Source organism: Petromyzon marinus, chromosome 66 (genome assembly GCF_048934315.1).
Source record: "Petromyzon marinus isolate PM22_M1 ecotype Great Lakes invasive population chromosome 66, UKy_Petmar_22M1.pri1.0, whole genome shotgun sequence".
NCBI classification, from domain to species: domain Eukaryota; kingdom Metazoa; phylum Chordata; class Hyperoartia; order Petromyzontiformes; family Petromyzontidae; genus Petromyzon; species Petromyzon marinus.
In genome coordinates this window covers 3406814-3433954 of record NC_133732.1, presented here as the reverse complement: position 1 = coordinate 3433954, position 27141 = coordinate 3406814, and the positions used below count along the sequence as shown (strand labels likewise).

At 53.3% G+C, this 27141-nt stretch overlaps 1 protein-coding gene across 1 annotated transcript in view; it reads right to left on the bottom strand.

The window, feature by feature from the left end:
- The window catches only part of SEC63 (SEC63 protein translocation regulator), a 100536-nt gene that overhangs the window by 15432 nt on the left and 57963 nt on the right, over window positions 1-27141 (bottom strand). The window contains exons 13-19 of the mRNA XM_076054426.1: window positions 26064-26274; window positions 23638-23720; window positions 21822-21881; window positions 14509-14706; window positions 10428-10496; window positions 7718-7819; window positions 3459-3557 (exon numbers count right to left, since the gene is read on the bottom strand). Of these exons, the coding sequence (XP_075910541.1) occupies window positions 3459-3557; window positions 7718-7819; window positions 10428-10496; window positions 14509-14706; window positions 21822-21881; window positions 23638-23720; window positions 26064-26274 (822 nt within the window). The remainder of the gene's footprint in view (window positions 1-3458; window positions 3558-7717; window positions 7820-10427; window positions 10497-14508; window positions 14707-21821; window positions 21882-23637; window positions 23721-26063; window positions 26275-27141) is intronic.

Genomic DNA, 27141 nt, shown 5'->3' with positions numbered 1-27141 from the left:
CACGGGGAGAGAGACATGGGGAGAGACACGGGGAGCGAGAGACACGGGGAGAGAGAGACACGGGGAGAGAGACACGGGGAGAGAGAGACACGGGGGAGAGAGACACGGGGAGAGAGAGACACGGGGAGAGAGAGACACGGGGAGAGACAGACACGGGGAGAGAGAGACACGGGGAGAGAGACACGGGGAGAGAGAGACACGGGGAGAGAGACATGGGGAGAGAGAGACACGGGGGGGAGACACGGGGAGAGAGAGACACGGGGGGGGGGGATACACGGGGGGGAGACACGGGGGGGGGAGACACGGGGGGAGAGGCACGGGGGGGGGAGACACGGGGAGAGGGAGACACGGGGAGATAGACAAGGGGGGGAGACACGGGGAGAGACACGGGGGGGGAGACACGGGGGGAGAGACACGGGGGGAGAGAGACACGGGGAGAGAGACACGGGGGAGAGACACGGGGGAGAGACACGGGGAGAGAGAGACACGGGGAGAGAGACACGGGGAGAGAGACACGGGGGAGAGACACGGGGGAGGGACACGGGGAGAGAGAGACACGGGGAGAGAGAGACACGGGGGAGAGACACGGGGAGAGAGAGACACGGGGAGAGAGATACACGGGGAGAGAGACACGGGGAGAGAGAGACACGGGAGAGAGAGACACGGGGAGAGACACGGGGAGAGAGACACGGGGAGAGAGAGACACGGGGAGAGAGAGACACGGGGAGAGAGAGACACGGGGAGAGAGAGAGACACGGGGAGAGAGAGACGGGGGGAGAGAGAGACACGGGGAGAGAGAGACACGGGAGAGAGAGACACGGGGAGAGACACGGGGAGAGAGAGACACGGGGAGAGAGAGACACGGGGAGAGAGAGACACGGGGAGAGAGAGACACGGTGAGAGAGAGACACGGGGAGAGAGAGACACGGGAGAGAGAGACACGGGGAGAGACACGGGGAGAGAGACACGGGGAGAGAGAGACACGGGGAGAGAGAGACACGGGGAGAGAGAGACACGGGGAGAGAGAGACACGGGGAGAGAGACACGGGGAGAGAGAGAGACACGGGGAGAGAGAGACAGGGGGAGAGAGACACGGGGAGAGAGAGACACGGGAGAGAGAGACACGGGGAGAGACACGGGGAGAGAGACACGGGGAGAGAGAGACACGGGGAGAGAGAGACACGGGGAGAGAGAGACACGGGGAGAGAGAGACACGGGGAGAGAGAGACACAGGGAGAGAGAGACACGGGGAGAGAGAGACACGGGGAGAGAGAGACACGGGGAGAGAGAGACACGGGGAGAGAGAGACACGGGGAGAGAGAGACACGGGGAGAGAGAGACACGGGGAGAGAGAGACACGGGGAGAGAGACACGGGGAGAGAGAGAGACACGGGGAGAGAGAGACAGGGGGAGAGAGACACGGGGAGAGAGAGACACGGGAGAGAGAGACACGGGGAGAGACACGGGGAGAGAGACACGGGGAGAGAGAGACACGGGGAGAGAGAGACACGGGGAGAGAGAGACACGGGGAGAGAGAGACACGGGGAGAGAGAGACACAGGGAGAGAGAGACACGGGGAGAGAGAGACACGGGGAGAGAGAGACACGGGGAGAGAGAGACACGGGGAGAGAGAGACACGGGGAGAGAGAGACACGGGGAGAGAGAGACACGGGGAGAGAGAGACACGTGTGAGTCTACATCTCTCCACAGGTCCACAATGGACGATAGAGGTGAGTAGTGGTGAGTCGTGGTGAGTCGTGATGAGTTGTGGTGAGTCGTGATGAGTTGTGGTGAGTCGTGGTGAGTCGTGGTGAGTCGTGATGAGTTGTGGTGAGTTGTGGTGAGTTGTGGTGAGTTGTGGTGAGTCGTGGTGAGTCGGGGTGAGTTGTGATGAGTTAGGGTGAGTCGTGGTGAGTCGTAGTGAGTTGTGGTGAGTCGTGGTGAGTAGGGGTGAGTCGTGGTGAGTTGTGGTGAGTCGTGGTGAGTCGTGGTGAGTCGTGATGAGTTGTGATGAGTTGTGGTGAGTTGTGGTGAGTCGTGGTGAGTCGTGGTGAGTCGTGATGAGTTGTGATGAGTTGTGGTGAGTCGTGGTGAGTCGTGGTGAGTCGGGGTGAGTCGGGGTGAGTCATGGTGAGTCGTGGTGAGTTGTGATGAGTCGTGGTGAGTTGTGGTGAGTTGTGGTGAGTCGTGGTGAGTCGTGGTGAGTTGTGGTGAGTCGTGGTGAGTTGTGATGAGTTGTGGTGAGTTGTGGTGAGTTGTGGTGAGTCGTGGTGAGTTGTGGTGAGTTGTGGTGAGTTGTAGTGAGTTGTGGTGAGTTGTGGTGAGTTGTGGTGAGTCGTGGTGAGTTGTGATGAGTCGTGGTGAGTTGTGGTGAGTTGTGGTGAGTCGTGGTGAGTAGTGGTGAGTCGTGGTGAGTTGTGTGAGTTGTGGTGAGTCGTGGTGAGTTGTGATGAGTAGTGGTGAGTTGTGGTGAGTCGTGGTGAGTTGTGGTGAGTTGTGGTGAGTTGTGGTGAGTTGTAGTGAGTCGGGGTGAGTCGTGGTGAGTCGTGGTGAGTTGTGATGAGTTGTGGTGAGTTGTGGTGAGTTGTGGTGAGTCGTGGTGAGTCGTGGTGAGTTGTGGTGAGTTGTGTGAGTCGTGGTGAGTCGTGGTGAGTTGTTTGAGTAGTGGTGAGTTGTGGTGAGTTGTGGTGAGTCGTGGTGAGTTGTGGTGAGTTGTGGTGAGTTGTGGTGAGTCGTGGTGAGTTGTGTGAGTTGTGGTGAGTTGTGGTGAGTTGTCGTGAGTTGTGTGAGTCGTGGTGAGTCGTGGTGAGTTGTGGTGAGTCGTGGTGAGTTGTGGTGAGTTGTGGTGAGTTGTGGTGAGTCGTGGCGACTTGTGGTGAGTTGTGGTGAGTCGTGGTGAGTTGTGGTGAGTCGTGGTGAGTCGTGGTGAGTTGTGGTGAGTCGTGGTGAGTCGTGGTGAGTCGTGGTGAGTTGTGGTCAGTTGTGGTGAGTTGTAGTGAGTTGTGGTGAGTTGTGGTGAGTTGTGGTCAGTTGTGGTGAGTTGTAGTGAGTTGTGGTGAGTTGTGGTGAGTTGTGGTGAGTCGTGGTGAGTGGTGGTGAGTCGTGGTGAGTCGTGGTGAGTTGTGGTGAGTCGTGGTGAGTTGTGGTGAGTCGTGGTGAGTTGTGTGAGTTGTGGTGAGTTGTGGTGAGTTGTGGTGAGTCGTGGTGAGTTGTGATGAGTTGTGGTGAGTTGTGGTGAGTCGTGGTGAGTTGTGGTGAGTTGTGGTGAGTCGTGGTGAGTCGTGGTGAGTTGTGGTGAGTCGTGGTGAGTCGTGGTGAGTCGTGGTGAGTTGTGTGAGTCGTGGTGAGTTGTGGTGAGTTGTGTTGAGTTGTGGCGACTTGTGGTGAGTCGTGGTGAGTTGTGGTGAGTTGTGGTGAGTTGTGGTGAGTTGTGGTGAGTTGTGTTGTCCACCCCGCACCTCCTCTGAGTCTCGCAGCGTGCACACGTGCAGAGGGGGCGTCACCAGACTCTGTCTCCGCTTGTCCATGATGTACAACCACCACCACTCCTGCTTCTCCTGCACACGCAGAGACACGGGCAGAGAGAGAGAGACACGGGGAGAGAGAGACACGGGGGGAGAGACACGGGGAGAGAGACACGGAGAGAGAGACACGGGGAGAGAGACACAGGGGGAGAGAGACACGGGGGGAGAGAGACACGGGGGGAGAGAGACACGGGGAGAGAGACACGGGGAGAGAGAGACACGGGGAGAGAGAGACACGGGGAGAGAGACACGGGGAGAGAGAGACACGGGAAGAGAGAGACACGGGGAGAGAGACACGGGGAGAGAGAGACACGGGAAGAGAGAGACACGGGGAGAGAGAGACACGGGGAGAGAGACATGGTGGAGAGAGACATGGGGAGAGAGAGACACGGGGAGAGAGACACGGAGAGAGAGACACGGGGAGAGAGACACGGGGAGAGAGACAGGGGGAGAGAGACACGGGGGAAGAGAGACACGGGAAGAGAGAGACACGGGGAGAGAGAGACACGGGGAGAGAGACACAGGGAGAGAGATACGGGGAGAGAGACATGGGGAGAGAGAGACACGGGGAGAGAGAGAGACAAGGAGAGAGAGACACGGGGAGAGAGAGACACGGGGAGAGAGACAAGGGGAGAGAGACACGGGGAGAGAGACGGAGAGAGAGAGACACGGGGAGAGAGATACACGGGGAGAGAGACACGGGAGAGACACGGGGAAAGAGACACGGGGAGAGAGAGAGACACGGGGAGAGAGAGACACGGGAGAGAGAGACACGGGGAGAGAGAGACATGGGAGAGAGAGACACGGGGAGAGAGAGACACGGGGAAAGAGACACGGGGAGAGAGAGACACGGGGGGAGAGAGACACGAGGAGAGAGAGACACGGGGAGAGAGACACGGAGAGAGAGAGACACGGGGAGAGACACGGGGAGAGAGACACGGAGAGAGAGATACGGGGAGAGAGAGACACGGGGAGAGACACGAGGAGAGAGACACGGGGAGAGAGAGAGACACGGGGAGAGACACAGGGAGAGAGAGACACGGGGAGAGAGACACGGAGAGAGACACGGAGAGAGAGAGACACAGGGAGAGAGAGACACGGGGAGAGAGAGAGACACGGGGAGAGAGAGAGACACGGGGAGAGAGACACGGGGAGAGAGAGACATGGGAAGAGAGACACGGGGAGAGAGACACGGGGAGAGAGAGACACGAGGAGAGAGAGACACGGGGAGAGAGAGACACGGGGAGAGAGAGACACGGGGAGAGAGGCACGGAGAGAGAGAGAGAGAGACACGGGGAGAGAGACATGGGGAGAGAGACACGGGGAGATAGAGACACGGGGAGAGAGAGACACGAGGAGAGAGAGACACAGGGAGAGAGACACGGGGAGAGACACGGGGAGTGAGAGACACGGGGAGAGAGACACGGGGAGAGAGACACGGGGAGAGAGACACGGGGAGAGAGACACGGGGAGAGAGAGACACGGGGAGAGAGATACGGGGAGAGAGAGACACGGGGAGAGACACGAGGAGAGAGACACGGGGAGAGAGAGAGACACGGGGAGAGACACAGGGAGAGAGAGACACGGGGAGAGAGACACGGAGAGAGACACGGAGAGAGAGAGACACGGGGAGAGAGAGACACGGGGAGAGAGAGAGACACGGGGAGAGAGACACGGGGAGAGAGAGACATGGGAAGAGAGACACGGGGAGAGAGACACGGGGAGAGAGAGACACGAGGAGAGAGAGACACGGGGAGAGAGAGACACGGGGAGAGAGAGACACGGGGAGAGAGGCACGGAGAGAGAGAGAGAGAGACACGGGGAGAGAGACATGGGGAGAGAGACACGGGGAGATAGAGACACGGGGAGAGAGAGACACGAGGAGAGAGAGACACAGGGAGAGAGACACGGGGAGAGACACGGGGAGTGAGAGACACGGGGAGAGAGACACGGGGAGAGAGACACGGGGAGAGAGACACGGGGAGAGAGAGACACGGGGAGAGAGAGACACAGGTTAGTGGGCAGATGAGTGAGTAGGTGAGTGTGTAGGTGAGTGAGTGAGTGGGTGAGTGAGTAGGTGAGCGGGTAGGTGAGTAGGTGAGTGAGTAGGTGAGTGAGTAGGTGAGTAAGTAGGTGAGTGAGTAGTTCAGTAGGTGAGTGAGTAGTTGAGTAGGTGAGTGAGTAGGTGAGTGAGTAGGTGAGTGAGTAGGTGAGCAGGTGAGTGAGTAGGTGAGTGAGTGAGTAGGTGAGTGATTGAGTAGGTGAGTGATTGAGTAGGTGAGTGAGTAGGTGAGTGAGTAGGTGAGTGAGTAGGTGAGTGAGTAGGTGAGTGAGGAGGTGAGTGAGTAGGTGAGTGAGTAGGTGAGTGAGTGAGTAGGTGAGTGAGTAGGTGAGTGAGTAGGTAAGTAGGTGAGTAAGTAGGTGAGTGAGTAGGTGAGTGAGTAGGTGAGTGAGTAGGTGAGTGAGTAGGTAAGTAGGTGAGTAAGTAGGTGAGTGAGTAGGTTAGTGAGTAGGTGAGTGAGGAGGTGAGTGAGTAGGTGAGTGAGTGTGTAGGTGAGTGAGTAGGTGAGTGAGTGAGTAGGTGAGTGAGTAGCTGAGTGAGTAGGTGAGTGAGTAGGTGAGTGAGTAGGTGAGTGAGTGAGTAGGTGAATGAGTAGGTGAGTGAGTAGGTGAGTAGGTGAGTGAGTGAGTAGGTGAGTGAGTAGTTGAGTAGGTGAGTGAGTGAGTAGGTGAGTGAGTAGGTGAGTGAGTAGGTGAGTGAGTAGGTGAGTGAGTATGTGAGTGAGTAGGTGAGTGAGTAGGTGAATAGGTGAGTGAGTAGGTGAGTGAGTAGGTGAGTGAGTAGGTGAGTAGGTGAAAGAGTAGGTGAGTAGGTGAGTGAGTAGGTGAGTAGGTGAGTGAGTAGGTGAGTGAGTAGGTGAGTGAGTGAGTGAGTAGGTGAGTGAGTGAGTATGTGAGTGAGTAGGTGAGTAGGTGAGTGAGTAGGTGAGTGAGTAGGTGAGTGAGTAGGTGAGTGAGTAGGTGAGTGAGTATGTGAGTGAGTAGGTGAGTGAGTAGGTGAATAGGTGAGTGAGTAGGTGAGTGAGTAGGTGAGTAGGTGAGTGAGTAGGTGAGTAGGTGAGTGAGTAGGTGAGTAGGTGAGTGAGTAGGTGAGTAGGTGAGTGAGTAGGTGAGTAAGTGAGTAGGTGAGTGAGTAGGTGAATGAGTAGGTGAGTAGGTGAGTGAGTAGGTGAGTGAGTAGGTGAGTGAGTAGGTGAGTGAGTAGGTGAGTGAGTGAGTAGGTGAGTGTGTAGGTGAGTGTGTAGGTGAGTGAGTAGGTGAGTAGGTGAGTGAGTAGGTGAGTGAGTAGGTGAGTAGCTGAGTGAGTAGGTGAGTGAGTAGGTGAGTAGGTGAGTGAGTAGGTGAGTGAGTAGGTGAGTGAGTGAGTAGGTGAGTGAGTAGGTGAGTAGGTGAGTGAGTAGGTGAGTAGGTGAGTGAGTAGGTGAGTGAGTCGGTGAGTGAGTAGGTGAGTGAGTGAGTAGGTGAGTGAGTAGGTGAGTGAGTATGTGAGTGAGTAGGTGAGTGAGTAGGTGAATAGGTGAGTGAATAGGTGAGTGAGTAGGTGAGTAGGTGAGTGAGTAGGTGAGTAGGTGAGAGAGTGAGTAGGTGAGTAAGTGAGTAGGTGAGTGAGTAGGTGAGTGAGTAGGTGAATGAGTAGGTGAGTAGGTGAGTGAGTAGGTGAGTGAGTAGGTGAGTGAGTAGGTGAGTGAGTAGGTGAGTGAGTAGGTGAGTGTGTAGGTGAGTGTGTAGGTGAGTGAGTAGGTGAGTGAGTAGGTGAGTGAGTAGGTGAGTAGCTGAGTGAGTAGGTGAGTGAGTAGGTGAGTGAGTAGGTGAGTAGGTGAGTGAGTAGTTGAGTGAGTAGGTGAGTGAGTAGGTGAGTGAGTGAGTAGGTCAGTGAGTGAGTGAGTAGGTGAGTGAGTAGGTGAGTAGGTGAGTGAGTAGGTGAGTGAGTCGGTGAGTGAGTAGGTGAGTGAGTAGGTGAGTGAGTGAGTAGGTGAGTGAGTGAGTAGGTGAGTGAGTCGGTGAGTGAGTAGGTGAGTAGCTGAGTGAGTAGGTGAGTGAGTCGGTGAGTGAGTAGGTGAGTGAGTAGGTGAGTGAGTGAGTAGGTGAGTGAGTAGGTGAGTGAGTGAGTAGGTGAGTGAGTAGGTGAGTACCTCTGGGTAGGAGGGAGTGTACACGGTGTGAGTGTAGCGACTCCGTGAGTTCATCAGCGCCCTCTCCCTCTTGTGGATGCTTTGCTGAAGCTCAGCCCACTCCTAGAGACACACAGAGACACAGAGACACACACAGAGACACACAGACTCACACAGACTCACACAAAGACACACACAGAGACACACAGACTCACACAGAGACTCACACAGAGACTCACACAGAGACACACACAGAGACTCACAAAGAGACACACACAGAGACACACACAGAGACACACACAGAGACACACACAGAGACACACAGAGACACACACAGAGACACACACAGAGACACACACAGAGACTCACACAGAGACACACAGAGACACACAGAGACACACACAGAGACACACACAGAGACACACAGAGACACACACAGAGACACACAAAGACACACACAGAGACACACAGAGACACACAGAGACACACACAGAGACACACACACAGACACACACAGAGACACAGAGACTCACACACAGACACACAGAGACACACAGAGACACAAATACTCACACAGAGACTCACACAGAGACACACACAGAGACACACAGACTCAAACAGAGACACACAGAGACACACACAGAGACACACACAGAGACTCACAGAGACACACACACAGAGACACACACAGAGACACAGAGACTCACACAGAGACACACAGAGACACAGAGACTCACACAGAGACACAGAGACACACACACAGAGACACACAGAGACACACAGAGACACAGAGACACACACAGAGACACACACAGAGACACACGCAGACACACGCAGAGACACAGAGACACACAGAGACACACACAGAGACACACACAGAGACACACACAGAGACACACACAGAGACACACACAGAGACACACAGAGACACACACAGAGACACACACAGAGACACACACTGAGACACACAGAGACACACACAGAGACACAGAGACACACACAGAGACACACACAGAGACACACACAGAGACACACAGAGACACACACAGAGACACACAGAGACACACACAGAGACACAGAGACTCACACAGAGACACATAGAGACACACAAAGACACACAGAGACTCATGCAGAGACACACACAGAGACACACACACAAAGACACAAAGACTCACACAGAGACACACACAGAGACACACACAGAGACACACAGAGACTCACAGAGACACACAGAGACACACACAGAGACACAGAGACACACACAGAGACACACACAAAGACACACACAGAGATACACACAGAGACACACACAGAGACACACGCAGAGACACACGCAGAGACACAGAGACACACACAGAGACACACAGAGACACACAGAGACTCACACAGAGACACACAGAGACACAGAGACACACACAGAGACACACAGAGACACACACAGAGACACACAGAGACACACACAGAGACACAGAGACTCACACAGAGACACATAGAGACACAGAGACACACAGAGACTCACGCAGAGACACACACAGAGACAGACACAAAGACACACACAGAGACACACAGAGACTCACAGAGACACACAGAGACTCACACAGAGACACACACAGAGACACACAGACTCACAGAGACACACAGAGACATAGAGACTCACACAGAGACTCACACAGAGACACACAGAGACACAAAGACTCACACAGACACACACAGAGACACACGCAGAGACACACAGAGACACAGAGACTCAAACAGAGACACAGAGACTCAAACAGAGACACAGAGACTCACACAGAGACACACAGAAACACAGAGACTCACACAGAGACACACAGAGACACAGAGACACACAGAGACACACAGAGACTCACACAGAGACACACAGAGACACAGAGACACACACAGAGACTTACACAGAGACACACAGAGACACACAGAGACTCACACAGAGACACAGAGACTCACACAGAGACACAGAGACTCACACAGAGACTTACACAGAGACACAAAGACTCACACAGAGACTCACACAGAGACTCACACAGAGACACACAGAGACACACAGAGACACACAGAGACTCACACAGAGACTCACACAGAGACACACACAGAGACACACAGAGACACAGAGACTCACACAGAGACACACAGAGACACAAAGACTCACACAGAGACACACACAGAGACACAGAGACTCACACACAGACACACAGAGACACACAGAGACACAGAGACTCACACAGAGACACACACAGAGACACACACAGAGACACACAGAGACACACAGAGACTCACACAGAGACACACACAGAGACACACACAGAGACACACACAGAGACACACAAAGAGACACACACAGAGACACGCAGAGTCAAGCAGAGACACACACAGACTCACACAGAGACACACAGACTCTCACACAGAGACCCATAGACTGACACACGTACACACACACACGCGCACACACACACACATACGTACACACACACACGTACACACACACACGTACACACACACACGTACACACACACACACACGTACACACACACACGTACACACACACACGTACACACACACAGACGTACACACACACACAGACTTACACACACACACGTCACACACACAGACGTACACACACGTACACACACACACACGTACACACACACAGACGTACACACACAGACGTACGTATAGCGAGCGAGTCTAACCGAGTGCGAGCGAGTTACTGTACCTGGTCTTCGTCTCCACCTCTTCCTCCTCCTCCCTCCTCCTCTTCCTCCGCATCCTCTCCATCCACATCCTGTGGAGAGAGACAGAGAGACAGAGCGAAAGAGACAGAGCGAGAGAGACAGAGACAGACGGACAGAGACAGCGCGAGAGAGACAGAGACAGAGAGAGAGACAGAGAGAGAGAGACAGAGAGAGACAGAGAGAGAGACAGAGAGACAGAGCGAGAGGTACAGAGAGAGAGACAGAGAGACAGAGACAGAGCGAGAGAGACAGAGAGAGAGTGAGAGACAGTGAGAGAGAGAGACAAAGAGACAGAGACAAAGACAAAGAGAGAGACAGAGACACAGAGAGAGACTCACCAATTATTCACGACTCACTCACCAATCACCCACTAATCGGAGGTGCAGTGTTGGGTCTACGAGCGTGTCTCCGTGTGTCTCCCCGTGTCTCCCTGTCTCCGTGTCTCCCCGCATGTCTCCGTGTCTCCCCGCGTGTCTCCGTGTGTCTCCCCGCGTGTCTCCGTGTCTCCGTGTGTCTCTGTGTCTCCGTGTGTCTCTGTCTCTCCCCGTGTCTCCGTGTGTCTCTGTGTCTCCCCGTGTGTCTCAGTGTCTCCGTGTCTCTGTGTCTCTGTGTCTCCGTGTGTCTCCCCGTGTGTCTCCGTGTCTCTGTCTCTGTGTCTCCGTGTGTCTCCCCGTGTGTCTCTGTGTTTCCGTGTCTCTGTGTGTCCTCGTGTCTCCGTGTCTCTGTGTCTCTGTATCTCCGTGTCTCCGTGTTTCTGTGTCTCCGTGTGTCTCCGTGTCTGTGTCTCCATGTGTCTCTGTATCTCCGTGTCTCTCTGTGTGTCTCCCCGCGTGTCTCCGTGTCTCTGTGTCTCTCCGTGTGTCTCAGTGTCTCTATGTCTCCCCGTGTGTCTCTCCGTGTGTCTCTGTGTCTCCACGTGTCTCCGTGTCTCTGTGTCTCTCTGTGTCTCTGTGTCTCCGTGTCTCCACGTGTCTCTGTGTCTCCTCGTGTGTCTCCGTGTCTCTCTGTCTCCGTGTCTCCGTGTCTCTCCACGTGTCTCTGTGTCTCCGTGTGTCTCTGTGTCTCTGTGCCTCTGTGTCTCTGTCTCTCTGTGTCTCTCTGTGTGTCTCTGTGTCTCTGTGTCTCCTGTGTCTCTGTGTGTCTCTGTGTCCCCGTGTCTCTGTGTCTCCGTGTGTCTCTGTGTGTCTCTGTGTCCCCGTGTCTCTGTGTCTCCCCGTGTGTCTCTGTGTCTCCGTGTGTCTCTGTGTGTCTCTGTGTCCCCGTGTCTCTGTGTCTCCCCGTGTGTCTCTGTGTGTCTCCGTGTCTCTGTGTCTCTGTGTCTCTGTGTCTCCGTGTCTCCACGTGTCTCTATGTCTCCCCGTGTGTCTCCGTGTCTCTGTGTCTCCACGTGTCTCTGTGTCTCCACGTGTCTCTGTGTCTCTCTGTCTCTGTGTGTCTCTGTGTCTCCGTGTCTCCGTGTCTCCACGTGTCTCTGTGTCTCTCTGTCTGTGTGTCTCCGTCTCTGTGTGTCTCTGTGTTTCTCTGTCTCCGTGTCTCCGTGTCTCTGTCTCTGTGTGTCTCTGTGTCTCTCTGTCTCTGTGTCTCTGTGTCTCCGTGTCTCCGTGTCTCCACGTGTCTCTGTGTCTCTGTGTCTCCATGTCTCCGTGTCTCCGTGTCTCTGTGTCTCCACGTGTCTCTCATGTCTCTCTGTGTCTCTGTCTCCCCACGTGTCTCTGTGTCTCGCCATGTGTCTCTGTGTCTCTCCGTGTGTCTCTGTGTGTCTCTATGTCTGTGTCTCCACGTATCTCTGTGTCTCCACGTATCTCTGTGTCTCCACGTATCTCTGTGTCTCTGTGTCTCCGTGTGTCTCTGTGTCTCCACGTGTGTCTCCCCGTGTGTCTCCGTGCGTCTCCCCGTGTGTCTCTGTGTGTCTCCCCGTGTCTCTGTGTCTCCGTGTGTCTCTCCGTGTGTCTCTGTGTCTCCCCGTGTGTCTCTGTGTCTCTGTGTCTCCCCGTGTCTCTGTGTCTCCGTGTCTCCCCATGTGTCTCTGTGTCCCCGTGTATCCCCGTGTCTCTGTGTCTCCCCGTGTCTCTGTGTGCCTCTGTGTCTCTCTGTGTCTCCACGTGTCTCTGTGTCTCTCTCTATGTCTCTGTGTCTCTCTGTCTCTGTGTCTCTGTGTCTCCACGTGTCTCCGTGTCCCCATGTCTCCCCGTGTCTGTGTCTCCCCGTGTCTCTGTGTGTCTCTGTGTGTCTCTACGTGTCTCTGTGTCTCTCTCTATGTTTCTGTGTCTCTGTGTCTCTCTGTGTCTCTACGTGTCTCTGTGTCTCTCTCTATGTCTCTGTGTCTCTCTGTGTCTCTGTGTCTCTCTGTCTCTGTGTCTCCACGTGTCTCTGTGTCTCTCTCTATGTCTCTGTGTCTCTCTGTGTCTCTGTGTCTGTCTCTGTGTCTCCACGTGTCTCTGTGTCTCTCTCTATGTCTCTGTGTCTCTCTTGTGTCTCTGTGTCTCTCTGTCTCTGTGTCTCCACGTGTCTCTGTGTCTCCCCACGTGTGTCTCCCCGTGTCTCTGTGTCTCTCTGTCTCTGTGTCTCTCTGTCTCTGTGTCTCCCCGTGTCTCTGTGTCTCTCTCTATGTCTCTGTCTCTCTGTCTCTGTGTCTATCTGTCTCTGTGTCTCCCCGTGTGTCTCCCCACGTGTCTCCCCGTGTCTCTGTGTCTCTCTCTATGTCTCTGTCTCTCTATCTCTGTGTCTCCCCGTGTGTCTCCCCACGTGTCTCCCCGTGTCTCTGTGTCTCTCTCTATGTCTCTGTGTCTCTCTGTCTCTGTGTCTCTGTCTCTGTGTCTCCGTGTGTCTCCACGTGTCTCTGTGTCTCCGTGTGTCTCTGTCTCTGTGTCTCCACGTGTCTCTGTGTCTCTCTCTATGTCTCTGTGTCTCTCTGTTTCTGTGTCTCCACGTGTCTCTGTGTCTCCCCGTGTGTCTCCCCACGTGTCTCCCCGTGTCTCTGTCTCTGTGTCTCTGTGTCTCCGTGTGTCTGTGTCTCCGTGTGTCTGTGTCTCCGTGTGTCTCCACGTGTCTCCCCGTGTCTCTGTCTCTGTGTCTCTGTGTCTCCGTGTGTCTCTGTGTCTCCGTGTGTCTCTGTGTCTCTGTGTCTCCCCGTGTGTCTCCCCACGTGTCTCCCCGTGTCTCTGTGTCTCTGTGTCTCTGTGTCTCCGTGTGTCTCTGTTTCTGTGTCTCTGTGTCTCCGTGTGTCTCCCCGTGTCTCTGTGTGTCTCTGTGTGTCTCCACGTGTCTCCGTGTGTCTCCCCGTGTGTCTCCCCACGTGTCTCTGTCTCTGTGTCTCCGTGTGTCTGTGTCTCTGTGTCTCCGTGTGTCTCCCCGTGTGTCTCCCCACGTGTCTCTGTGTCTCCATGTGTCTCTGTCTCTGTGTCTCCGTGTGTCTCTGTCTCTGTGTCTCCGTGTGTCTCCACGTGTCTCCGTGTGTCTCCACGTGTCTCTGTGTGTCTCTGTGTGTCTCCACGTGTCTCCGTGTCTCTGTGTGTCTCTGTGTGTCTCCCCGTGTGTCTCTGTGTCTCCATGTGTCTCTGTCTCTGTGTCCCCACGTGTCTCTGTCTCTGTGTCTCCATGTGTCTCTGTCTCCACGTGTCTCTGTGTCTCCGTGTGTCTCTGTCTCTGTGTCTCCGTGTGTCTGTGTCTCTGTGTTTCCGTGTGTCTCCACGTGTCTCTGTGTCTCCGTGTGTCTCTGTCTCTGTGTCTCCCCGTGTGTCTCCCCACGTGTCCCCACGTGTCTCTGTCTCTGTGTCTCCGTGTGTCTCTGTCTCTGTGTCTCCGTGTGTCTGTGTCTGTGTCTCCGTGTGTCTCCACGTGTCTCTGTGTCTCCGTGTGTCTCTGTCTCTGTCTCCCCGTGTGTCTCCCCACGTGTCCCCACGTGTCTCTGTCTCTATGTCTCCGTGTGTCTCTGTCTCTGTCTCCCCGTGTGTCTCTGTCTCTGTGTCTCCGTGTGTCTGTGTCTCTGTCTCTGTGTCTCTGTGTGTCTGTGTCTCTGTGTCTCCGTGTGTCTCCACGTGTCTCTGTGTCTCCGTCTTTCACCTCTGCCCCCTTCTTCCCGACCGCCGCTGCCGTGGGGGCGTGGCCAGGGTTGTTGTGGGCGGAGTTGGCGGTGGGGCCTGGAGGATTGGGGGCGGGGCCAGGCCTCCTGCGGCTCTTGGCCCCGCCCCTCCTGGCGCCCCTCCCACCACCGCCCTTAGGGGCGGACTTCGCCTGGCTGGGCCTAGGCTTCACTTCCTCCTGAGACACAGAGACACAGAGTGAGACAGTGAGACAGAGAGACAGGGACACAGAGACAGAGAGACACAGTGAGACACGGAGACAGAGTGAGACACAGTGAGAGAGACACAGTGACAAAGACAGAGAGAGACACACAGTGAGTGAGACAGAGATACAGAGAGACAGAGTGAGATAGACACAGATAGACACATAGAGACACAGAGAGACATAGGGACAGAGAGAGAAAGAGTGAGACAGAGACACAGAGAGACACAGAGAGACAGAGACACAGACAGAGACAGAGTGAGACAGAGACACAGAGAGACACAGAGACAGAGACACACAGAGAGACACAGAGAGACAGAGAGACACAGAGAGACAGAGTGAGACATAGACAAAGTGAGAGACAGAGACACAGTGAGAGAGACAGTGAGACAGTGTGAGGCAGTGAGACAAAGTGAGACACAGAGACACAGAGAGACAGAGACACACAGAGACACAGATACACAGTGAGAGAGACAGTGTGAGACAGTGTGAGACAGTGAGACACAGAGACACAGTGAGACACAGTGAGAGAGACACAGAGTAAGACACAGTGAGACACAGTGAGAGAGACACAGAGTGTGAGACAGAGACAGAGACACACAGAGACACAGTGAGACACAGTGAGAGAGACACAGCGTCAGAGACACAGAGACACAGAGTGAGACACAGAGAGACAAAGTGAGAGAGACAGAGAGAGACAGAGTGAGACAGAGTGAGAGAGACACAGATAGACACACAGAGACACAGAGAGACACAGAGACAGAGAGAGACAGAGTGAGACAGAGACACAGAGAGACAGAGACACAGAGAGACACAGAGACAGAGAGACAGAGTGAGACAGAGACACAGAGAGACAGAGACACACAGAGAGACAGAGACACAGAGACACAGAGTGTGAGACAGAGAGACACAGAGTGAGACAGAGTGAGAGAGAGTGACAGAGACAGAGACACAGAGAGACAGTGAGTGAGACAGAGTGAGAGAGACACAGGGAGACAGAGAGACAGTGAGACAGAGACACACAGTGAGACAGAGACACACAGAGAGAGACAGAGAGAGACAAAGTGAGACACAGAGAGACACAGAGTGAGAGACACAGAGTGAGACACAGTGAGACACAGAGACACAGTGAGAGACACAGTGAGAGAGACACAGAGAGACAGTGAGACAGAGTGAGACAGAGAGACACAGAGAGTGAGACACAGTGAGACAGAGTGAGAGACACAGAGACACAGAGTGAGACACAGAGAGACAAAGTGAGAGAGACAGAGAGACAGAGTGAGGCAGTGAGAGAGACACAGAGACAGAGAGACAGAGACACAGAGAGACACAGAGAGACAGACAGAGTGAGACACAGTGAGACACAGTGAGAGACAGAGTGAGACACAGAGTGAGACACAGTGAGAGACAGAGACACAGTGAGACACAGAGACACAGTGAGACACAGAGACAGAGTGAGAGAGACACAAAGAGAGAGAGTGAGACACAGAGACACAGAGAGACACAGAGTGAGACACAGAGAGACACAGAGAGACAGAGAGAGAGAGACACAGAGAGACACAGAGAGACACAGAGAGACAGAGCGAGACAGAGACACAGAGAGACACAGAGACACACAGAGAGACAGAGACACACAGAGAGACAGAGAGACACAGTCCCAGAGAGAGACAGAGTGAGACAGAGACACAGAGAGACACAGAGACAGAGACACACAGAGAGACAGAGACACAGAGAGACACAGAGAGAGACACAGACACAGAGAGACACAGAGACACCGAGAGACACAGAGAGACAGAGTGAGAGAGATGCAGAGAGACACAGAGACAGAGAGAGACAGAGTGAGACAGAGACACAGAGAGACAGAGACACACAGAGAGAGACAGAGAGACACAGAGAGACAGAGTTAGACAGAGACACAGAGAGAGAGAGTGAGACACAGAGAGACACAGAGAGACAGAGTGAGACAGAGACACAGAGAGACACAGAGAGACAGAGACACAGAGAGAGAGTGAGACACAGAGACACAGAGAGACAGAGTGAGACAGAGACACAGAGAGACACAGAGAGACAGAGACACAGAGAGAGAGTGAGACACAGAGACACAGAGAGACAAAGTGAGACAGAGAGACAGAGTGAGACAGAGAGACAGAGAGAGACAAAGTGAGACAGAGTGAGAGAGACAGAGACACACAGAGAGACAGACACAGAGACACAGAGAGACACAGAGAGACAAAGTGAGACACAGAGAGACAACGTGAGACAGAGACACAGAGAGACAAAGAGAGACAGAGACACAGAGAGAGAGTGAGACACAGAGAGAGAGAGAGACACACAGAGAGACAGAGACACAGAGTGAGACACAGAGAGAGACAGAGAGACAAAGTGAGACACAGAGAGACACAGAGAGACACAGAGTGAGACACAGAGACAGAGTGAGACACAGAGACACAGAGAGACAGAGAGACACAGAGAGACACAGTGAGACACAGATACAGAGTGAGACACAGAGACACAGAGACAGAGAGACACAGAGAGACAGAGTGAGACAGAGACACAGAGAGACACAGAGAGACAGAGACACACAGAGAGACAGAGACACACAGAGAGACAGAGAGACACAGACTCAACACTGCACCATAGACTCAACACTACCCATAGACTCAACACTGCACCATTAGACTCAACACTGCACCATAGACTCAACACTGCACCATAGACTCAACACTGCACCATAGACTCAACACTGCACCATAGACTCAACACTGCACCATAGACTCAACACTGCACCATAGACTCAACACTGCACCATTGACTCAACACTGCACCATAGACTCAACACTGCACCATAGACTCAGCACTGCACCATAGACTCAACACTGCACCATAGACTCAGCACTGCACCATAGACTCAGCACTGCACCATAGACTCAGCACTGCACCATAGACTCAACACTGCACCATAGACTCAGCACCGCACCATAGACTCAACACTGCCCCACAGACTCAACACTGCCCCATAGACTCAACGCTGACCATAGACTCAACACTGCACCATAGACTCAACACTGCACCATAGACTCAACACTGCCCATAGACTCAACACTGCACCATAAATTCAACACTACCCATAGACTCAACACTGCCCCATAGACTCAACACTGCACCATAGACTCAACACTGCACCATAGACTCAACACTGCACCATAGACTCAACACTGCACCATAGACTCAACACTGCACCATAGACTCAACACTGCACCATAGACTCAACACTGCCCCACAGACTCAACACTGCACCATAGACTCAACACTGCCCCATAGACTCAACACTGCACCATAGACTCAACACTGCACCATAGACTCAACACTGCCCATAGACTCAGCACTGCACCATAGACTCAACACTGCACCATAGACTCAACACTGCACCATAGACTCAACACTGCACCATAGACTCAACACTGCCCCATAGACTCAGCACTGCACCATAGACTCAACACTGCACCATAGACTCAACACTGCACCATAGACTCAACACTGCACCATAGACTCAATACTGCACCATAGACTCAACACTGCACCATAGACTCAGCACTGCCCATAGACTCAGCACTGCACCATAGACTCAACACTGCACCATAGACTCAACACTGCACCATAGACTCAACACTGCACCATAGACTCAACACTGCCCCATAGACTCAGCACTGCACCATAGACTCAACACTGCACCATAGACTCAACACTGCACCATAGACTCAACACTGCCCCATAGACTCAACACTGTACCACAGACTCAACACTGCCCATAGACTCAACACTGCACCATAGACTCAACACTGCACCATAGACTCAACACTGCACCATAGACTCAACACTGCACCATAGACTCAACACTGCACCATAGACTCAACACTGCACCATAGACTCAACACTGCCCATAGACTCAGCACTGCACCATAGACTCAACACTGCACCATAGACTCAACACTGCACCATAGACTCAACACTACCCATAGACTCAACACTACCCATAGACTCAACACTGCCCCATAGACTCAACACTGCCCATAGACTCAACACTGCACCATAGACTCAACACTGCACCATAGATGCAACACTGCACCATAGACTCAACACTGCACCGTAGACTCAACACTGCACCGTAGACTCAACACTGCACCATAGACTCAAGACTGCACCATAGACTCAAGACTGCACCATAGACTCAACACTGCACCATAGCCTCAACACTGCACCATTGACTCAACACTGCACCATAGACTCAACACTGCATCATAGACTCAACACTGCACCATAGACTCAACACTGCACCATCGACTCAACACTGCCCATAGACTCAACACTGCCCATAGACTCAACACTGCCCATAGACTCAACACTGCCCATAGACTCAACACTGCCCATAGACTCAACACTGCCCATAGACTCAACACTGCCCATAGACTCAACACTGCACCATAGACTCAACACTGCACCATAGACTCAGCACTGCACCATAGACTCAACACTGCCCATAGACTCAACACTGCACCATAGACTCAACACTGCCCCATAGACTCAACACTGCACCATAGACTCAACACTGCACGATCAACTCAACACTGCACCATAGACTCAACACTGCACCATAGACTCAACACTGCACCATAGACTCAACACTGCCCCACAGACTCAACACTGTACCACAGACTCAACACTGCCCATAGACTCAACACTGCACCATAGACTCAACACTGCACCATAGACTCAACACTGCACCATAGACTCAACACTGCACCATAGACTCAACACTGCACCATAGACTCAACACTGCCCATAGACTCAGCACTGCACCATAGACTCAACACTGCACCATAGACTCAACACTGCACCATAGACTCAACACTACCCATAGACTCAACACTACCCATAGACTCAACACTGCCCCATAGACTCAACACTGCCCATAGACTCAACACTGCACCATAGACTCAACACTGCACCATAGATGCAACACTGCACCATAGACTCAACACTGCACCGTAGACTCAACACTGCACCGTAGACTCAACACTGCACCGTAGACTCAAGACTGCACCATAGACTCAACACTGCACCATAGACTCAACACTGCACCATAGCCTCAACACTGCACCATAGCCTCAACACTGCACCATTGACTCAACACTGCACCATAGACTCAACACTGCATCATAGACTCAACACTGCACCATAGACTCAACACTGCACCATCGACTCAAAACTACCCATAGACTCAACACTGCCCATAGACTCAACACTGCCCATAGACTCAACACTGCCCATAGACTCAACACTGCCCATAGACTCAACACTGCCCATAGACTCAACACTGCCCATAGACTCAACACTGCACCATAGACTCAACACTGCACCATAGACTCAGCACTGCACCATAGACTCAACACTGCCCATAGACTCAACACTGCACCATAGACTCAACACTGCCCCATAGACTCAACACTGCACCATAGACTCAACACTGCACGATCAACTCAACACTGCACCATAGACTCAACACTGCACCATAGACTCAACACTGCACCATAGACTCAACACTGCCCCATAGACTCAACACTGTACCACAGACTCAACACTGCCCATAGACTCAACACTGCACCATAGACTCAACACTGCACCATAGACTCAACACTGCACCATAGACTCAACACTGCACCATAGACTCAACACTGCACCATAGACTCAACACTGCACCATAGACTCAACACTGCACCATAGACTCAACACTGCCCATAGACTCAGCACTGCACCATAGACTCAACACTGCACCATAGACTCAACACTGCACCATAGACTCAACACTACCCATAGACTCAACACTACCCATAGACTCAACACTGCCCCATAGACTCAACACTGCCCATAGACTCAACACTGCACCATAGACTCAACACTGCACCATAGATGCAACACTGCACCATAGACTCAACACTGCACCGTAGACTCAACACTGCACCGTAGACTCAACACTGCACCGTAGACTCAACACTGCACCATAGACTCAACACTGCACCATAGCCTCAACACTGCACCATTGACTCAACACTGCACCATAGACTCAACACTGCATCATAGACTCAACACTGCACCATAGACTCAACACTGCACCATCGACTCAACACTGCCCATAGACTCAACACTGCCCATAGACTCAACACTGCCCATAGACTCAACACTGCCCATAGACTCAACACTGCCCATAGACTCAACACTGCCCATAGACTCAACACTGCCCATAGACTCAACACTGCACCATAGACTCAACACTGCACCATAGACTCAGCACTGCACCATAGACTCAACACTGCCCATAGACTCAACACTGCACCATAGACTCAACACTGCCCCATAGACTCAACACTGCACCATAGACTCAACACTGCACCATCAACTCAACACTGCACCATAGACTCAACACTGCACCATAGACTCAACACTGCACCATAGATGCAACACTGCACCATAGACTCAACACTGCACCGTAGACTCAACACTGCACCATAGACTCAACACTGCACCATAGACTCAACACTGCACCATAGCCTCAACACTGCACCATTGACTCAACACTGCACCATACACTCAACACTGCATCATAGACTCAACACTGCACCATAGACTCAACACTGCAACATCGACTCAACACTGCCCATAGACTCAACACTGCCCATAGACTCAACACTGCCCATAGACTCAACACTGCCCATAGACTCAACACTGCCCATAGACTCAACACTGCCCATAGACTCAACACTGCCCATAGACTCAACACTGCACCATAGACTCAACACTGCACCATAGACTCAGCACTGCACCATAGACTCAACACTGCCCATAGACTCAACACTGCACCATAGACTCAACACTGCCCCATAGACTCAACACTGCACCATAGACTCAACACTGCACGATCAACTCAACACTGCACCATAGACTCAACACTGCACCATAGACTCAACACTGCCCATAGACTCAACACTGCTGAATATTTGGAGTCTGCGTCTGCCTCTTCGTCGCACGTCGCTCACCTCTTTGCTTTCATCTTCGAATCCTGACGCTGATGAGGCCAGAGAATTCTCAAAGAAGTCCTGTCAACACGGGGACACACAGAGACACACGGAGACACAAGGGGACACACAGAGACACACGGGGAGACACGGGGAGACACGGGGACACACAGAGACACACAGAGACACGGGGGAGACACGGGGAGACACGGGGACACACGGGGAGACACGGGGAGACACAGACAAGGAAGCGTGAGACAAGTATATGGGGTTACTGCAGTTGTGGTGGTTGTGGTTGTTTGTGTGGTTACGGTAGTAGTGGTGGTTATTGCGGTGATTGCAGTGGTAGTAATGGAAGTTATTGTGGTGGTAGTTATAGTAGTAGTGGCAGTTGTAGAGGTGGTAATTGTAGTGGTAGTTGTTGTAGTAGTTGTAGTGGTAGTAGTAGTAGTGGTGGTAGTTGTTGTAGTGGTAGTTGTAGTGGTAGTTGTAGTAGTGGTAGTAGTAGTAGTGGTAGTAGTTGTAGTAGCATTTGTAGTGGTAGTAGTAGTAGTGGTAGTAATAGTGGTAGTAGTAGTGGTAGTAGTTGTAGTGGTAGTTGTAGTGGCAGTAGTAGTGGTAGTAGTAGTTGTAATGGTAGTTGTAGTGGTAGTAGTTGTAGTGCTAGTAGTTGTAGTGGTAATAGTAGTAGTGGTAGAAGTAGTGATAGTAGTAGTTGTAGTGGTAGTAGTAGTTGTAGTAGTAGTAGTGGTAGTAGTAGTTGTAGTGGTAGTTGCAGTGGTTGTAGTAGTAGTAGTTGTAGTGGTAGTAGTTGTTGTAGTGGTAGTTGTAGTGGTAGTAGTAGTAGTGGTAATTGTAGTGGTAGTAGTAGTAGTTGTAGTGGTAGTAGTGGTAGTAGTAGTTCTAGTGGAAGTAGTTGTAGTAGTAGCGGTAGTAGTAGTTGTAGTAGTGGTAGTTGTAGTGGTAGTAGTAGTAGTATTTGTCGTGGTAGTTGTAGTAGTAGTGGTAGTAGTGGTGGTTGTTGTAGTAGTTGTAGTGGTAGTAGTTGTAGTAGTAGTGGTTGTAGTAGTAGTTGTAGTGGTAGTAGTAGTGGTAGTTGTGGTTGTTGTAGTAGTTATGGTAGTTGTGGTTGTTATAGTTGTGGTGGTAGTTGTGGTGGTAGTTGTAGTAGTTATGGTAGTTGTGGTTGTTATAGTTGTGGTGGTAGTTGTGGTGGTAGTTGTAGTAGTTATGGTTGTTGTGGTGGTGGTTGTTGTAGTTGTGGTGGTAGTTGTAGTGGTGATGGTTGTTGTAGTTGTGGCAGTTGTGGTGGTGGTTGTGGTAGTTGTGGTGGTGGTTGTGGTAGTTGTGGTGGTGGTGGTGGTTGTGGTGGTTGTTGTTGTAGTAGTTGTAGTAGTTGTGGTAGTTGTAGTAGTTGTGGTAGTTGTGGTGGTTGTTATTGTTGTGGTGGTTGTGGTAGTTGTGGTGGTGGTTGTTGTAGTTGTGGTGGTGGTTGTGGTAGTTGTTGTGGTGGCTGTGGTAGTTGTGGTTGTTATTGTTATGGTGGTTGTGGTGGTTGTGGTAGTTGTGGTGGTGGTTGTTGTAGTTGTGGTGGTGGTTGTGGTAGTTGTTGTGGTGGCTGTGGTAGTTGTGGTAGTTGTGGTGGTGGTTGTGGTAGTTGTGGTAGTTGTGGTGGTGGTTGTGCTGGTTGTGGTAGTTGTGGTGGTGGTGGTTGTTGTAGTTGTGGTGGTGGTTGTGGTGGTTGTGGTGGTGGTTGTAGTTGTGGTAGTTGTGGTGGTGGTTGTGGTGGTAGTGGTGGTAGTAGTGGTGGTAGTTGTGGTGGTGGTTGTTTTTGTACCCCGAGGCTGTTGCGGCTCAGATGGATGGTGACGGTAACGAGAGAGCCAGCGGTGATCTCATTCACATCGTCATCGTCCAGCACTGAGACAACACGGGGGGAGACATGGGGGGGGGGGGGAGACACGGGGGGGTGGAGACACGGGGGGGAGACACGGGGGGGAGACACGGGGGGGAGACACGGGGGGGAGACACGAGGAGAGACACGGGGGGGAGACATGGGGAAACACGGGGAGACATGGGGGGAGACGCGGGGGGAGACACGGGGGGGAGACACGGGGGGAGACACGGGGGGGGGAGACACGGGGGAGAGACACGGCGGGGAGACACGGGGGGGGAGACACGGGGGGGAGACACGGGGGGAGACACGGGGGGGGGAGACAAGGGGGGGAGACACGGGGGGGGGGAGACACAGGGGGGAGACATGGGGGGGGGGGGAGACACGGGGGGAGACACGGGGAGACACGGGGGGGAGACAGGGGGGGGAGACAGGGGGGGGAGACACAGGGGGGAGACACGGGAGAGACACGGGCGGGAGACACGGGGGGAGACACGGGGAGACACGGGGGGAGACACGGGGTTTGGAGACACGGGGGGGAGACACGGGGGGGAGACACGGGGGGGGAGACACGGGAGGGCACACGGGGAGACACGGGGGGGAGACACGGGGGGGAGACACGGGGGGGAGACACGGGGGGGAGACACGGGGGGGAGACACGGGGGAGAGACACGGGGGGGGAGACACGGGGGGGGAGACACGGGGGGAGACACGGGGTTTGGAGACACGGGGAGAGAGAGAGACACGGGGGGGGAGGCACGGGGGGAGACACGGGAGAGACAATCACCATTATGTTGACATGGATTACCACGACTCACCATGCACAGTTCAGCATCGACAGAGTTGGTTAACCTGCTGTAGTGGCGGTAGTAGTAGTGGTAGTAGTAGTAGTGGTAGTAGTAGTGGTAGTAGTAGTAGTGGTAGTAGTAGTGGTAGTAGTAGTGGTAGTAGTAGCGGTAGTAGTAGTGGTGGTAGTAGTGGTAGTAGTAGCGGTAGTAGTGGTAGTAGTAGTAGTGGTGGTAGTAGTGGTAGTAGTAGTGGTGGTAGTGGTGGTAGTAGTGGTAGTAGTAGTGGTAGTAGTAGTGGTAGTAGTAGTAGTGGTAGTAGTGGTAGTAGTAGCGGTAGTAGTAGTGGTAGTAGTGGTAGTAGTAGCGGTAGTAGTAGTGGTAGTATTGGTAGTAGTAGTGGTAGTAGTAGTGGTAGTAGTGGTAGTAGTAGCGGTAGTAGTAGTGGTAGTAGTAGTGGTAGTAGTAGTGGTAGTAGTAGTAGTGGTAGTAGTAGTGGTAGTAGTAGTAGTGGTAGTAGTAGTAGCGGTAGTAGTAGTGGTGGTAGTAGTGGTAGTAGTAGCGGTAGTAGTGGTAGTAGTAGTAGCGGTAGTAGTGGTGGTAGTAGTAGTGGTAGTAGTGGTAGTAGTAGCGGTAGTAGTAGTGGTAGTAGTGGTAGTAGTAGCGGTAGTAGTAGTGGTAGTAGTAGTAGTAGTAGCGGTAGTAGTGGTGGTAGTAGTAGTGGTAGTAGTGGTAGTAGTAGTGGTAGTAGTAGTGGTAGTAGTAGCGGTAGTAGTAGTGGTAGTAGTAGTGGTAGTAGTAGTAGTGGTAGTAGTAGTGGTGGTAGTAGTGGTGGTAGTAGTGGTAGTAGTAGTGGTAGTAGTAGTGGTGGTAGTAGTGGTGGTAGTAGTGGTGGTAGTAGTGGTAGTAGTAGTGGTAGTAGTAGTGGTAGTAGTGGTAGTAGTAGTGGTAACAGTAGTAGTAGTGGTAGTAGTAGTAGTGGTAGTAGTAGTGGTAGTAGTAGTGGTAGTAGTAGTAGTGGTAGTAGTAGTGGTAGTAGTAGTGGTAGTAGTAGTGGTAGTAGTTGTAGTGGTAGTAGTAGTAGTGGTAGTAGTAGTGGTAGTAGTAGTGGTGGTAGTAGTGGTAGTAGTAGTGGTAGTAGTAGTGATAGTAGTAGTAGTTGTAGTAGCAGTGGTAACAGTAGTAGTAGCGGTAGTAGTGGTGGTAGCGGTAGTAGTGGTAGTAGTAGTGGTAGTAGTAGTGGTAGTAGTAGTAGTGGTAGTAGTAGTGGTAGTAGTAGTAGTGGTAGTAGTAGTAGTGGTAGTAGTAGTAGTGGTAGTAGTAGTGGTAGTAGTTGTAGCAGCAGTGGTAACAGTAGTAGTAGTTAACATCCCCTAGTCACCACCAGCAGCACCACCACCACCAGCACCACCACCACCAGCACCACCACCAGAACTACCACCAGCACCACCACCAGCACCACCACCAGCACCACCAGCACCACCACCACCATCACCAGCACCACCACCACCACCAGAACCACCACCAGCACCATCACCAGCACCACCACCAGCAGCGTGCTACTTCTTAGCTCCTTCGCGTTACCTCTGAGCTCCGCGTTGAGGCGGACGTGTGGGTAGGAGGCGAGCACCGCCATGATGTCCCCGTACTTGCCGCCGCCGCCGCCGTGGGGCACCGCCTCTGAGTCTCCGTGCGACGCTGCCGGGGCAGCTTCGGACTCGCCCAGGAAGCGGAACAGCGAGCGCCTCTCTGTGTCGGGGAGAGCCACCAGGTCCTGCAGGGTCCGCACCGTGTGCTGCAGGGAGAGAGAGACACGGGGTGAGAGAGACATGGAGAGAGACACGGGGAGAGAGAGACACGGGGAGAGCCACCAGGTCCTGCAGGGTCCGCACCGTGTGCTGCAGGGAGAGAGAGACACGCGGGGTGAGAGAGAGAGACACGGGGTGAGAGAGAGAGACACGCGGGGTGAGAGAGAGGGACACGGGGAGAGAGAGAGACACGCGGGGTGAGAGAGAGAGACACGCGGGGTGAGAGAGAGAGACACGGGGAGAGAGAGAGACACGCGGGGTGAGAGAGAGAGACACGGGGAGAGAGAGAGAGACACGCGGGGTGAGAGAGAGAGACACGGGGAGAGAGAGAGACACGCGGGGTGAGAGAGAGAGAGACGGGGTGAGAGAGAGACACGCGGGGTGAGAGAGAGGGACACGGGGAGAGAGAGAGACACGGGGTGAGAGAGAGAGACACGGGGAGAGAGACACACGGGGAGAGAGAGAGAGAGACGGGGTGAGAGAGAGAGACACGGGGTGAGAGAGAGACACGGGGAGAGAGAGAGACACGGGAAGAGCCACCAGGTCCTGCAGGGTCCGCACCGTGTGCTGCAGGGAGAGAGACGCGGGGTGAGAGAGAGACACAGGGAGAGACACGGGGTGAGAGAGAGAGACACGGGGAGAGACACGGGGTGAGAGAGAGAGACACGGGGTGAGAGAGAGAGACACGGGGAGAGAGAGAGAGACACGGGGAGAGACACGGGGTGAGAGAGAGAGACACGGGGTGAGAGAGAGACACGGGGAGAGAGAGACACGGGAAGAGCCACCAGGTCCTGCAGGGTCCGCACCGTGTGCTGCGGGGAGAGACACGCGGGGTGAGAGAGAGAGACACGGGG